Raw genomic sequence first — 16,203 nt, forward strand, 5'->3', positions numbered from 1 at the left:
GCAACAAGGTGATTCAATTGTCAATGGTCCACTGTAGGGGAAGACCAGTGAGAGCAGCAAAAAGCTCAGAGTTATTGGCCATAATGAGACCAATTGGTAGTGGAATGGTATGGACCACCTCAAGAAGTGAACGAGCACTCATTATGGAGACCAACAAGGGACCCGTATCCAACAATTAAGATACTGAAGGTATCGAAGGCAAATAGGTTGGAGAGTCAATGGATTGCAGGCCAACCAAGAGGTAGGTACTGCCATCGACTTGGAATTCCATGATTGTTGAGTGTTTTTATGTATATTTCATATCTGAAACCATTACACAATGCAACATATATGGGAGAACCGAAAGCAACAAAATGATGACCTCCAACATAATGATGACCTCCAACATAATGATGACACATCCAATCCCACTAATCTTAATCTATTATCTATATGGGAGAACCGAAAGCAACAAAATGATGACCGTCAACATAATGATGACCTCCAACATAATGATGACACATCCAATACTCCCCCTCAAGCTGGATCCAAAAGGTTGATAGATCCAAGCTTGCCAAGAAGAAGCTGAAACTGATGAGAGGCCAATGATTTTGTGAATAGGTCCGCAAGTTGATCCGAGCTCCTTACAAAATGCGTTTGGATAACCTGAGATTGAACTTGTGTACGAACATAGTGACAATCGACTTCAATGTGCTTGGTTCTCTCATGAAAAACTGGGTTGGAAGCAATGTGCATTGCAGCCTGATTGTCACAGAAAAGGGACATGGATTGATGATTGAAAACACCTAAGTCACACAGTAAACCTTTGAGCCAGATTAGTTCACACGCAGTAGATGCCATTGCCCGATATTCTGCCTCAGCACTGGATCTTGCAACGACAGTTTGTTTTTTGCTTTTCCATGAGACAAGGTTGCCTCCCACAAACGTGCAAAATCCCGTTGTAGACTTACGATCAATGGAATTGCCAGCCCAATCTGCATCACAATAACCTGTAATCTGAGTGCTTGCATTTTTCTTCATGATTATACCACGTCCCACAGAACCTTTTAGATACCGAAGTATCCTTTTGACTAGGTTAAAGTGCTCCATCGTGGGAGAGTGCATAAATTGGCTAACAATACTGACAGCATAGGTAATGTCGGGCCTTGTGATGGTCAGGTATATCAACTTACCAACCAACCGCTGATAATAACTTATGTTTGGAAGAGATTGACCCTCTAAGCTGACTTTAAGTTTAATGTCAAGAGGTGTAGGGACTGGTTTAGCATCACTCATGTTTGCTTCCTTAAGGAGATCCAGAACATATTTGCGCTGGTTAAGGAAGAAGCCCTTGTGAGATGTAGCCATTTCGATGCCAAGGAAGTATCTCAGAACACCAAGATCTTTTATTGCAAAGCGTTGCTGAAGGGAGTGCTTGAGTTCTTTGATTTCTTCAGGGTTATCTCCGGTGATAATCAAGTCATCAACATACACAAGAACAACCAATGTATCAGCGGTGCCTGAGCGTACAAATAAAGAGGAGTCCGCATTGCTTCTTCCAAAACCAACACTGATAAGGACTGAACTGAGCTTAGCATACCAGGCTCTCGGTGATTGTTTAAGACCATAAATTGATTTGTGCAGTTTACACACAACATCCTGTTTATGACTTTGAGAGTGACCCGGTGGTAATCTCATGTAGACGTCTTCTTCAAGCTCACCATGTAAGAAGGCGTTTTTTACATCCATTTGATACATAGGCCATCCTTTGTTGATAGCCACAGACAAGAGTACGCGCACTGTGTTCATCTTTGCAACGGGGGCAAAGGTTTCCTTGTAATCCACATCAAATGTTTGAGTGAAGCCACGGGCCACTAATCATGCCTTGTGTCTTTCAATAGACCCATCCGAGTTGAATTTAATCTTGTATATCCACCTGCAGCCTACTATCTTCTTTCCTTTGGGCAGTGGCACAATGCTCCAGGTTTTATGTTGATCTAGTGCATGCAGTTCATCCTGCATTGCTTGCTGCCACACTTGGAATTGGTTAGCTTCTTGAAATGATTGAGGCTCTTCATGCGCAGATATATTACTCAAATAGGCAGTGTAATTATGTGACAACTTTTGATAAGAACAGTAGTTGGATAAGGGGTGCTTGAGCTTGTACGTAACAAAGTCTTGCAGTCTTGCTGGTGGGTGCCTCTCACGAGTTGGATTTCGTCGAGGTATGGTAGGAAGAGACTCTTCTGAAGGTTCTTCAGGACCAATACTACGTAGAGTTTCATCTTCTACAGGCATGTTGCTGTCGTCATATGAATCCGGTTGATTTGGAGCCACAAGATCCATTGTGTGAGTTTGATCACCCGCATTGTTGAGTATCTCAGTCCTTGGCAGTGGAAACATGTCCAAGATAATCTCCCCCTGACTTGTACTATCCAGAGACTTACTGTAATAAGAGTTAGTTTCATGAAATTGAACATCCTTTGAAACAATTAATCTCTTAAGTTGTGGATTATAACACTTATACCCTTTTTGTGTGGACGAGTAGCCAAGGAAAATGCATTTAGTTGCCCTAGGATCAAGTTTGTCTCGATGTAATGATTGAACATGAACAAAATAGATGCATCCAAAGACTTTAAGGTGAGACAAGTCCACCTTTATGTTCTTGACTATCTCCATTGGGGATTTGAACCCCAAAACCCTACTAGGTAATCTGTTGATCAGGTAAGCTGCTGTCATGACGCTTTGAGACCAAAAACGTTTTGGTACATTCATTTGTAACATCAATGCCCTAGTTTTTTCAAGGAGATCTCGGTTTTTTCTCTCGGCAACACCATTTTGTTGGGGTGTGCCAACACAGCTAGTTTGATGTATGATGCCATTGTTGCTCAAATATTGAGTCATGACTTGGGACATGTATTCTGTGCCATTATCAGACCTTAGGGTTTTGATTTGAGAAGAAAAATGATTTTTGACAAGGTTGTGAAAGTCCTTAAACACTTCCATCACCTCATTTTTTGATTTTAACAAATATAACCAGGTGGCTCTTGAATAATCATCAACAAAAGTTATGAAATATTTATAACCATCAAAAGATTCATTTGTTGGTCCCCATATATCAGAGTGTACAAGCTCAAAAAGATGAGAAACTCTAGACATCGAAGACCCTAGAGGTAGTCTTGTTGCCTTTGACAAATGACAAGTTTCACAGTGGGTTGATTCTTTGCCTAAGTCAGGAAATAAGGTGGATAAGATAGGTTGAGATGGATGAGCTAGTCGTTGGTGCCACAAGGTGGAAGCTTGAATGGAGGTATGTATGGACTTTGACTTGGCATGGAACCCACAGGAAGAGCTTTTTGATATGTAATAGAGACCATCAAGGTAAAACCCCTCACCAATCGTCCTCTTGGTTATACAATCCTGAAAAATGACAGTTTTTGGTGAAAAAATGGCCAAACAATTTAAGGAATTTGTGATTCTTCCCACTGAGAGAAGTTGAAATGGAAATGATGGGACATATAGGGCCATAGACTCTATTTGATCAGATATCAGGTGGATTTTTCCCTTTCCTACAATCCTAGCACCTTCACCATTAGCAACAGATACATGTGAAGGATTATGTAGTTTCTCAAATCTATGTAACTTTGACATTTGATTAGTCATATGGTCTGTGGCACCAGAATCTACAACCCAAAAATCATGTAACTCATTTATTTTAAGAGCAGTTTGGAAAGCAGTTACGATACCTTTCAAGTCTGTCTGAGGTACATAATCAGCATCAGCTAAAAAACCTGCAAATTTGCCCATCAATACAGTAGTACTTCCATCTTCATGATTAACCGATCCATCCTCTTTTCCCTTCTTTTTTTGGAGATACGCTGCGAACTCATTTAAAAGGATGGCAGGATTTGCAGTGAACTGTTGATAGGTATCAACATTGTTGATAGATGAAGATGTTGCAGTGTTGGCACGAGGGTGTGCTCGACTTGTCTTTGGTGCGGATTTATCCTTCATGAAGTCAGGTTTGAGTTCTGGATGTAGGATCCAGCACTTGTCTCTCACATGCCCGATGTTGTCACAATGTAGGCACTTTAAATGAGGGTTTTTTCCTTTATATCTTTTTTCATTTGTCAGGTAAGCCCTAGCTTCTGTCACGTTGGTTTTTATACCATTGTTCATGACTTTTCTCCTTACTTCCTCACGTTGGATAGTTGCACAGATACTAGTGAAGGATGGTAGCTCCGAGTTCATGAGAATGTGACTTCTCAAATCCTCATATTCTGAGCTCAAGCTAGACAATAATTGAAAAATTTTATCTTCTTCAGTTCTTTTAAGGAGCACAGAGAGATCAGTTGTGTGAGGTCTGTACACATCTAACTCATTCCACATGCTTCTCAAAGAACCAAGATGTTGAACAAAGCTTTTACCTTCTTGCTGTATGTTGGAGATATCCTTCTTGAGTTGAAAGATGCGAGCTGCATTGTTTTGATTTCCATACATCTCCTTCACGGTGGTCCAAAGGATGAGAGACGACTCGGAATAGCTGAAGATTTCAGCAATATTCCTTTCCATAGAATTTAACAACCATGACATGACCAGTTGATCTTTACATAGCCACCCTCCATATTCTGGAGAAGAAGCATCTGGTGCAGGTTGACTGCCATTGATGAAACCGAGTTTGGATCTTCCACCGAGAGCAAGACTAACAGCCCTTGCCCATGGCAAATAATTAAACTCATTCAATAATACTGAACTGAGTCGTTGGTTTGGATTGATATCCATTTCAGAAGCGCTTCCAGATGAAGAAGCAATGATACTTCCATCTGCCATTGTTTTTGAAAAATAAACACAGCAGATTCGATATACAGAACTGGCTCAGGATGATGCCCGCTCTGATACCATGTTGAGTGTTTTTATGTATATTTCATATCTGAAACCATTACACAATGCAACATATATGGGAGAACCGAAAGCAACAAAATGATGACCTCCAACATAATGATGACCTCCAACATAATGATGACACATCCAATCCCACTAATCTTAATCTATTATCTATATGGGAGAACCGAAAGCAACAAAATGATGACCTTCAACATAATGATGACCTCCAACATAATGATGACACATCCAATAATGATCTTGTTCTTGAAGTGGTAGCCAATGAAACCCAAAGATCATTGAAAAACCAGGTTAACTCAATCTTCATTGAAAAACCAGGTTAACTCAATCTTCATGTATTTAGGAGCACTGAAGGTGGGCGGTGCTATACGAAGGGTGAGGGGCTGTTGGTGAGGTTGAAACGATAGGGAGAAGGGGTGGAGTGTGGCAGTGGACGTCGAGAACTAAGGGGACGCCTATGGATAACCAGTAACTAGAAAAAGGGTATACGGTTTGGATGGAATCGGGAATAATGAGTACCCCATGTAGGAGGAGGGCCAGCGGCTCCCACCAAAACCGTATCGGACCACAGAGGCAGCTTTTTTTTTTTTTTTTTTTCTTGTCTACTAAAAAATATATATATAAAAATAATAATGCAAAATATAAACTGTATACAAAACACATAATTTGCTAGGTATTACCTTTTCCGAAACTTTCACCCTCCATTATTATTAACGGACGATCACATGAGTCTGCCATTACGCTTAAATTTAAATAACAACTACAATTGTAATCCAGGAAAAGGTTTGAGAAATATCGACAGCGAAACTAGTTATTTATAGGAAGCTTCGCCACCTTACCCGGCGAACAATTCGCCGCGCAAAATCCCTCAATAAATGCCGCATTGATTTCTCTGATTCAATGGCATTGAATCCTTTGACTCAGAAAACTAACCATGAGTAAAAAACATGTGCGACGGACATTTTGTTGTGCCACACTTCAGTGGGAAATGTTTCGTCGTAGCATTGTTTTTTCCGCAAAAAAAAGAAAAAAAAAAGAAAAAAAGACTTATCTGCATTTTTTCCCGCAGTTTGCGCGACGATGTTGTTTTTTCGTCGTGCAAAGATCTTTTCTGAGATAAAAATTGTCGTTGCGCAATGTTTGACAATATTGCGCAACAGTCTCTCGCATTCTTCGCGCTCGACTATCTATAGTGACAAATTTTGCTTCGTCGCGTAAAATTTTGTCGCGCAAATAATATTTTCTACTAGTGCCACGACAATTGATGAAAACCAAAAGCCAAATGTTCCCTTTTCTGTGACAATTTAAAGAGGTGTGTTCGTCATGCAAAGAAATAGTAAGGGGAAGCCATATTAAGATGTTCATGTGCTGATCATCCTTCCTGCATAACAAGGAAAATGGAAAAATAAAGATGTATCTCATTGAAACCTAATGGCACATTCCCAAGCGACAGCGACGACAACGGCGATGCGTTCACTGGCGGCAAGGTGGCGTGTGACTGTGCATGACATCCGTACGTCGGTGTGTGACCTACCCTAATGTTCTTCCATGTCCCGAATCATGTGAGGCACTACATTTTCACAAATCGGAGGAAATAAACGAGTTTACACTTAGAAAAACCTTATTTGTTTAGTAAAGTGACTAAAGGTATTATTAAAGGTGCAAGCTCAACTAATCATAACGAAAGGAAGGCACATGTTGTGGAAGAACGATCCAAGTTTTTGTGACTGGATGCCTTTCCAAATGTTTTGATGAACATATTTTGTTAAACTTACATGTTTTTGGTAAGGTCTTGAACGAGACTAGATTTGAAATTGTAATGAGTAGATGACACTAAATTGATTTATATTTATATTGTGATTTATTTTCACCAAATGGTTGTCATTTATTCAGTATAGATCTATCTACGATGTAGGATAATTAAATGTTTTAATATTTCTAGTAAATGCTAGATACACAAGTAGACACCCTATAGAGACATGTGCATGTATTGGCACTAGTAGATGCTAGTAATGTATTGCAGTTCCTCAGACAACGGTGGGTGGAAATAGGGACCAAATGTTTGGTACATATTTCTTTTGTTCTTACTAAATGTTTAATGTAATGCATGTTAGGCATATCTTGACAGGTTGCTTCAGCAGCACTCGATAAATTCTCTTTATATCACTCATTAGATTGCTTTGGCATATGCCAATATATGTTGACATGTGTTCAACATAGTTTAGTTGGTGACAACAAGCCAATCAAGCGTTCGACGAAATGCCTCAGCGAATAAACTGATTTTTTTTTTTTTTTTGCGTACTCGCACTTTGTTTTTATAGAGAACACTTGTATTTAACACTGAGGCCCCTAAGGTTCAATCCTGGATTTGCCACTATTATCAGGTATGATTTTTTATTTATGACCGACTGTATTTTCTATATTATGGTAGAAACAATTATGTAGTTTTAAACTATGAGCTTTCAAAAATGAGGGCTAGTCAATTGAAATTTTTTTACTAGAAAAATGTTTATGATCCACTCACACTTCACCAGATAAATGTTTATCTAATTGTACTAATAAAAAACTGAACTTACGGTTATAGTCAAACATCACTATTGCGCATACTGTTAGATTTACTACTGCTATATGCAGTGGTGGATCCAGGATTTTAACATTGGGTGGTCCTAATATAAAGATAAAAAAATTAGATGAAAATAACATTGAAACATTAAACGATCAGCGACAACTTTTTATTCTTAATCTTAATATAGACAACAATTTGATGCAACCCTTTTTTTACCCTTCTTTTAGTAAGATCACTAATCCCTTACAATTGAGAAAAGTCACTTCTTAAATGCATTGAATGAATATAAATATCAAGTTAATCTTAAAATGTATGTGAAGGCTGAAGAAGAGAACGGAGAAGAGATGGTGGCCTTTGGTTGGGTGGGGTGGGAATATTAGGGAACGGGGATTTGGGACTAGGGAGTTAATTTGGGTGGAGTGGAATTGTTTGAAAATCGAACCCTTTTTGTTTTGTCTGTTATTTTATTTTATTTTTTTTTAATGAAAAATGGTGAGGCTCTCAGCCTTCCACATGATCTAGGATGGTGTTCTCAAACAATAAATCAATACTCACCGTTTTACTTAATGCTCTACGTGACGTCGTGACCTAGGATGCCGTTTAAAAAGTAAATAGTCTTCTTCTTCTCTTCTTCTGATTTGACAGAAAGCTAGAAGCAGCCGCTGCTTTTCCCCTCCACCACTGCCCAGACTTGGGTGGCCCTTGGAAGTCCTCACAGCCAATTATCTGAGCTTCCAGGTGGTCCCGAGACCACCCAAGTCCCGCAATAGATCCGCCCCTGACTATATGCACTTAACTCATGTGACATGTAATAAAAGAGAAAAACCTTACAGAGTCTCCAGGGGGAGGTTATTTGTAGTTTGACCTTCCTTGCAAAATAATTTTAGTTATTTTAATAAATTGAGCTCCTTGGTTCTAATTGTCACACAGTTTTTAATCTTTACCTATGGCTTCGTCAATACTTTTGTGATGGCTGGCACATCTTGTTTGACGGCTAATCGGGTTAGGGTGTGTCAAACACGTTTGAATATTTGTTGGCCGCATCTAAGAATTGGATGAGTAGATTGCCCATGTACACATCTTCATGAGGATCAAATCGCTGTAATCCATCTTAAAATTAAGGTATGGATCGATGATGAGTAAGAGTGATAAGCTAGAGCACTCTTGCTCAAGAGGAGGCGGGTGGCCAGTTTTGGTGGTGGTGTTTAGTCTTCTCTCATTGAAAACTAAAACTCAATCTTTTCACTCTAAGGATGAGTAATCTTCACTATAAAAAAGAGTGCTCTCATTCTCTCACTTTTCTTTCTATTGGTTTAAGAAAATGCATGTGAGGATTGGATGTATATAACCAACCTTGAACTTGTCGAGGAAGTTTTCTATTCTCCAAAGGATGAGTTACCAGATGTAAAGGGATGTATTTTTTTTTTAAAAGGGAAAATGAGATTAAATCGAGTTTTAGAGAGCATAGCAAAAAATACGCATTGCATAAACTCTTGGTGGGCGAAACGAAAACGATGCAAAACAAAAACGATCGGTCACCGCGAACAAAAACAATCGGTGTAGAATTTTTTAGGTCGACGTACTGAGGGCCCAATCCAACAACAGTGATACTGTCCCCACTTTACCACCTGGCCAATCAGCCAGATGTGGGGTTTTATCACAAAAGACCTCGGTGTTAGTTAGAGTGAAGTAATTCCTTTTAAATTGCTTTTTCTCCTTCCCTCTGGCCGATGTGGGACAAAGGAATTCCAACAATCGGTAATGGACGGCAAAAGGATTGGTAACGAACGGCGAAACTATCGGTAAAGGACGGTGAAATGATCGGTAACGGCTTTATATAGAGGTACATTAAGGACAAAAAAATGTGATATAGGTAAACACGAACAATTTCACCATAATTTTCATTACGAATCAAGCAAGGATTAACTGCATACTTTTTAAGAATAAATAAACAAGGGAAAGAAAGAAAGAAAAAAACCCTAATTAACAAAATGTACGGCAACCAACATAAGTTATAACCACATCTCTACTTGAAATGGACTCTTATCGGATCATCCACGCATGCCCTCGACTCATCCATCGTTGTCAACGTCCCGGTCCAATTACCCGGTGAAAACCCGAACTCGACCCAGTAACAGAACACCCCAAACTCTAACCTACGCCTAGTCAAATACCACCGCGAAGTATTGACGTACCTATAATAACCTAGCATGCCGAACACGAATTTCACCGATCCACGAGCTCTCCCTTCGGAGATTTGATTGGCCACGTAATCGCCTACATAAGCGGACACCGTTTCGATCTTGAAGCTGTGAGCGGTCGAGGTTTCTGTATTTAAAGGCGAAGGAGGAGGCGGCACCGGCTTCGTTGTGAGCAAGACGTCTCTGCCGTTGTCGTCGGTGTCCGTTTTGTACGAGATGGTGACTTGCAGGCTGTCGAAGGAGATGGCAAGCACGCGATTAGGGTTCTCCGAGACGACAGTCATGTCCCACGTGGCGGTTAACTCGGAGCCACTCGAGTTGAGTTTGCTCGCGGTGGAAGAGTCGAGCCATAAACAGGGCTCTACGGGAGTCAACTTATATTGGTCGTGGAAAAACAGGATTCCCAGCACGTAGATAGGGATGCAGACGATGATAGCTATGATGTGAACTTTTGGGCACTGTTTGAGGCGAGAACAAAGAGTGTAATTTTTCACTCGTGTAGCCATTTTATATCTTTGATTAATGATCAATTGACTAGGGTGCATCTATTTATGCGTTTTGATTTTTGAATTTTGAGAAGGAGAAGAGGAAGTGTTGGATTAGGCTATACAATTAACCTATAAGGGAACCAAATTTGTAGGAGTTGTTCTTATCGGAAACGGTTTTTAACTCCTAATCTTTTTTCGAATCCTTGGTTTTTTTTGGTTTTTGTTTTTTTTTTTTTTTTCTTTTTTTTTTTTTTTCTTCTGGTTATCCTTTTAATTTCCTGGAAGACATCACTTCTTTTTGGTGTGTTTTAGATAGAGGGATTGGGGTTTAGGCTAGACAATCAAATAACGCAACATCAAAGGCTCTCTGATTCATATCGAGGCCCTCTTAGATTTGACATCATACCTACATGTTGAAACAAAGTGTACACAAAAATTCTAATTCGATGGTTCCCGGCCATTTTATGCCTATTCCGGCCAATCTTGCCGAATTTGGGTCTCGACTCAAGAGGGAAAATTATTCCTCTCTTGATGGGCTTCCAGAATATCTAAGTGGATATTCCATATTCCAAGTTTCTCTTTTTTTGAAAAGTTTGAGAGTCAAGCTTTTTAATTCGAATTTTGAGTTGTATGTGAGAGATCTTTGTTCGTAGTGACAACGCAGAGGAAGTCGCAGGGTAGAGCAGCTAAGGTGTAGTGTGGATTGAAGACATTGAAATAAAAATCGGAGAAAAACCGTAAACCTGTTAATTTTAAGAATTATTTACCTTGGCTGTGATTTTTGTCAAGTGACGTTGGAAGTTGTTGGTTAATTTTAAATAGTTGTCAGATTTATTGTTGTTGTGGATTTTGAAAATATGAACTTCTATGTGGGAATTGAGTGTATGCGGATGCTTTACGATAACGGAAAGGAAGTGCAAAGAAAAAGGGCAGATTCTTCCCATTGTCATTTCATTTCGTTTTGGGAATAACGCAAGTAGCTTATGTTGAAATTCTCTTATAGAAGGTGAGCTACAATTGGATTGATCTGTACACAAAGTACGTAAGCAGTTTAACTCGAAAATTAGATGCAACCATAAGATTAAATAAAATTAAATGGTGTATTGGGTCTCCGAGTTCAGGACGTGCTATTATTATGATTCAGTCTAGATGCAAAGTTAACCAAGATTGGTAAAGACCGGGCTATCAAGCGAGAGCTAGGTGGAGGTGAGTGGAAAATTGATTTCAAAAATGGTTTTCATTAAATACATATATATACATACATACAAACATATATACATATATATACATACATACAAACATATATACATATATATATATTTATTTATTTATTTACACGATGAGAGGTAAATCTCCGACAAAGCAAATATTTACAATTTTACATAATAAAAAATAAGGAAAATAATTTTCACACATCATCTTTAGCTTCTTACACACTTCTGTTTAATTTTGGATGTTGATTTTGTTTGATTTATTCAATTTAATGACTATAAATAAAGAAAAATGTGTGGAAAGCTAAAGAAGATGTGTGAAAATCACTTCCCATAAATCAAACAACATTAACATTATTTACAAGTTTATTTCTACCTGAAATTCTTGCCTTCGAAGGTTTGGCCAAACTGCCAATTGCTTGGAGCAACATGCCATGAGGTTGAGTATCTACCATCACTCGCTCTGACTCGGAAGGTCAATGAACTCGCCAACCATCTTGGAGTCAGTTTCCCACTTCTGACCCCATAGCCGCTTCATCGTTGTCCATTTGAGCTTCTTGCTGCCCTTCACTTGCATTCCGGTCACATCCACGGCTCCTCCCACATTCCACACCAACACTTGGTTGAAATATGGATTCCCAGTTATTGTGAATTTAATTCCTCCTTTCTTCAGGCATGGAACCCTACGGTACATGACCGGAACAATGCCAGCCTTGTACTCGGCAATTTTGATGAACGAAGGTTTGGCTATATCAAAATGCTCACGTGGAGGGTTGCACCACCCTCCATTGTCACTTCGCTCGTTCCAATTGGGGGGGGTGCAGTTGTTGGTCGCCGCGAGAGTTGGATGTCCTGGCTTGCACCACTGAGGGTTGTCGACGCATTTGATTTCATAGCATGCTCCACAAGACAGCCCTTTGTTGAATAAAACCTCGCTCAACGCTGCTGTGTGTAGGCCATATCCTTCTTTTATCACATCCTCATAACCGCAAGCTCCTCCTGCACGTAGTCATCATCAAAATACTACTATCTTGTTCTAATTAATTTCCAAACAACCAAGTGAGATGAAAAAAAAATGACTAGTTCGTGGTAATGAAGTGATTGGATCGTAAATAGTTGTCCTAGGAGCGTCCCACGGCTTGTATGAAACTGACATCGTGAATTTTTCGTCTTAATGGGTTGTACATTGTTATCGTGAATTTTTGGAAGGCAAGAATTTGAACTCTGCAAGTTCCATTCTTGATCTCTATTGCTGCATAAAATACATGATCCTTTTGACGGCGATTGGATCAAAAGAAAAATTACAGAATCTAACTTGCTTCGAATATGGAAAATGTTTACATCTGTTTTTCTTAAAGCTCACTACAAGCAACTGATCACATCTTTAATACATAATCAAAGTGGGATCGAGTTGGAAATATAAATGCTTGTCTAACTTTGCGTTTTGGCTGAAATATGGCCGCGATTTGAAATGTGGTCTCATGTCTATTACTTGAGAACCGAGATGTTCTGATTGTAATTTCTTTCTAGATTTTAATTTATCATCAATAGGAAGTGGGATTCAAACTTAAAAACGTTTCCTACCATTGGGAACAATGTTTTAAAAAACGAAGGCAAAGCCAAGACCTTCATGGATTACCTTGCCTAGGTAGGAGCATAAAGTATTAATTTTTCATAAACCTTGATGCAGTGGCAAAGTTACGTGAGGGCGAGGAGTGGCGGCCGCCCCTCCCCTCACTGGAAATCAAGCACAGGAGCAGTGGTTCCGCCCCTCTGGTCTCGTCAGAAGTGATGAAATTCCATCTAGTTTTCTAGCCTTTTGGGTTTCCCTGCTCTATTGCATCACAGGCTGATCGCGGGCTCTCTTTTTTTCCAAAAAAAAAAAACTTAGGCCAAAGAAAGAAGGAACGAAGATCTGCATTTTGTAGCTTCTGGAAATGGGGTTTTGGACCTTCTAGTTCTAACGAAGAAGAAGAGAAAGGAAGAAGAGTGAGACATTCTCTCTCTCCTATCCCGCCCCACGTGCCCTTTCAAAATTACAATTTGTTTTTTTAATTATTGGCCAATCAATTTGCGCCACATAACTTGCTATTGCTTATTTATATTAGAATTTGTTTTGTTCTTTAATTATTTTCCAATTAATTTGACCACTCTTCCAATATTTTTTAAGCCACTTGTTTGACATTGTTATTTATCTTAAAATTTACTATAAATTTATACGAGCTTCAAAAAATAATTTATAAAATATTACGAACTCGTAATTATTTGTTTTTTTTTCTTTTCTTACCATCAAATTCAACAAAGTAATAAAGAAAAATTGTCAATATTTTTATATATTATATGTTTTATAATCAATGTTTTTCGGATATTATATACTATATAATAAATAGACAATTATTTATACGATATATAATAAATTTATTCAAATTTGCCTAAGTCCTTGCCTAAGTGTAAAGTCATGTCCACCGCCCAACTAGAGCTTAGCATCTTTTAAAACTTTGCTAATTATGCAATTAAGTAATATGATGATACAAACGGTGCTAAATCATCCTTCAAATAATATTGTTGTTCAAACCCTCATTTGACCATTTAAGTAGTCCAAATCCTCTTTTGAATATTTTGGTTAGTGCAAATTCTCCTATGAATATTACGGGTAGTTCAAATAATCTTCTTGCAAATTCTGGACTTAGACCTCAAATGAATGTTCACATTTTTTCGAGACCCTAAACTTTTTAAATTTTGCCCCTCTTACCGAGAATTTCTGATTTCGCCATTGCCTCGATGTAGGTGAGAAACTCTAACCTTAAATTTAAATTTAAAATTTGTTGTGAACTTGTGGAAGGTTGACGGGTGAGATTGGAGGTTGGCAGCATTGGCTTAAGACTTGAAATTTTGAAGTAAGGAAAGGTGCGAGAAGATAGAAGAGTTTTAGTTTATAAAAACTCTGCCCAAAACGATATCGATTTGGGTTTCATTTGTTTTTTAAAATAAATAAAAAAAATCAAACACCTCGGTGGCGCTTTAACAACACCTCAAGTGCTTAGGCGCGCCTCCCGATTCCTAAGTTAGTTTATAGCCCATTCCTGTTGGACATATATAGGTGTTTCTTTATATAGTCGCCCAAAAAGCCGTCTAGGCTATCAATGTTAGTTTTTCACAACACTGACTGGTAAGAAAAAAAAAGCCACTAGGTAAGACCTAGTTGGTACGTGATCGATCCCCTTAAACAAGGTTTCTTTTTTTATTTTAATTGCCGGAAGATGGTCATTGAATCCTAGAAGCTTTTGAATGAACGATATAGAATTAGCATTAATTCATAACAAAGGTTCCCGGGCCGCCTTCATAGAATGTGGCATGAGCATGCTTCCAAAGGCCACCACCGAACCTTGGCCGGTTGTGGGTGCGGGCAACCGTATGAATGTCATGTATCCATGGTCCTCTGATAATTTAGCTGCAAGTCTCCATACAGTGCTTGCATGGACAACATTAGCCACCAGAGGAAGAAAAATCAAGGTCACAAACCCTAAGAGGGCCTGCAAGGACACTTCATATGCCATATCTATTTGTGTATCAGTGTGTAGAAATTTTTATTTCGCAACTAATAATTTGGTTTGCTGTAGATTCTTGTGCTGCAAGGATTTATATGGTTATAGAATTTAGGCATGTCTATTTTGCAACCTTGCGGTTATTTCAGTTAACTTGAATTTGGAAGGATGTAAGTGATTAGGGTGGTTACAATGCTCCGAAAATTTAACAATGATAATAATTAGTTGATACGAAGATATAGTAATTTCTATAAATTAACAAATTCAGCAAGGATCATGTGAAATTTTCTATTAATTAGCTTCTTGAACTTGTGGTATAATCGCATCATTTCTCTAGTTTTTGCCCCAAGTAATTATGGTGGAACCCATCCGGTGGTGAGATGATCTAGCCGTTGAACTTATCGGTCATCAGTGTGACCGAAATCATCCTCCACCGTAAACAAAACATAACAGAAATATAAAATTAAGCTGCTAAATCATTGTAAAAGCATAGTAGCAGATCTGATTAACCGACCTTCCCCGGGCTCGGCTTTGCGATCCTTTGTTTGTCTTTGTCCTCCCAAGTCCTTTCATTCAACCTTGAGTGGAATTGGGTTCATCAGTCAGGAACGTCATAGTTAGCCTCTCTCCATCAAGATCCAATCTCCACTAAGATCCAAGAGGGGTCCCGACCTTCGCGGTGGTCTCGCCAACCCTAGCCCGATATGTACCCAAAGTTGTACCCCTCAATATATCGCACCGATAATGTGTAGGATAATAGAAGGAGAGTGAAGAATGAATAAGTGTAACATTTCAAGCTATCCAAGGTTTTCATGGAAAAGTTTAAGTTACATTCTATTTTGTTTTGTTGTGTCCATGTCAAATTGTTTAGGGTCATTAGTTTGGTTTTTTGGTCAATAAGCTTATGTCCTGCAGACATAAATTTTGACTTAGTTTCGTCTATTTTTCGTTATAGCAGGTTTGTATCTACTTTTAATTTTCCACATGATCAGACCTAGTGAATGAGGGGATCATGTTACCTTACAAGCAACAGCTAACAAGGTCATTTACATTTGTCATAGTGGATCTGGACTTTACATTTTGACAAACACATATCTTTTGCTTCTTATTGAACATAAGGATGTAAATTGATTTTGATATGAATGTGAATAGATTTTAATATATTCCGTACATTTAACACAAATTTGAAACTCGTGGCATCGCGCAGGCTCAGCTGCTAGTAAGGATCTAAATATTATATCATCACTTATAAATTAAGGAAAATTCAACCAAATGAATAACAATTTAATACCTACAAACCTATGATGAAGC

At 38.7% G+C, this 16,203-nt stretch overlaps 1 protein-coding gene and 1 pseudogene across 1 annotated transcript; both read right to left on the bottom strand.

Moving 5' to 3' along the window:
- Positions 1-516: 516 nt before the first annotated feature.
- Positions 517-1,788, bottom strand: LOC137744393 (uncharacterized mitochondrial protein AtMg00810-like). The gene has a single exon (XM_068484217.1). It carries the CDS (start codon positions 1,786-1,788, stop codon positions 517-519), a length of 1,272 nt encoding a protein of 423 aa, XP_068340318.1.
- Positions 1,789-11,667: 9,879 nt separating this feature from the next.
- On the bottom strand, positions 11,668-14,937 carry LOC137744118 (expansin-A9-like; annotated as a pseudogene).
- Positions 14,938-16,203: the final 1,266 nt, after the last annotated feature.

The sequence above is a fragment of the Pyrus communis genome, chromosome 9 (assembly GCF_963583255.1).
Source record: "Pyrus communis chromosome 9, drPyrComm1.1, whole genome shotgun sequence".
NCBI classification, from domain to species: domain Eukaryota; kingdom Viridiplantae; phylum Streptophyta; class Magnoliopsida; order Rosales; family Rosaceae; genus Pyrus; species Pyrus communis.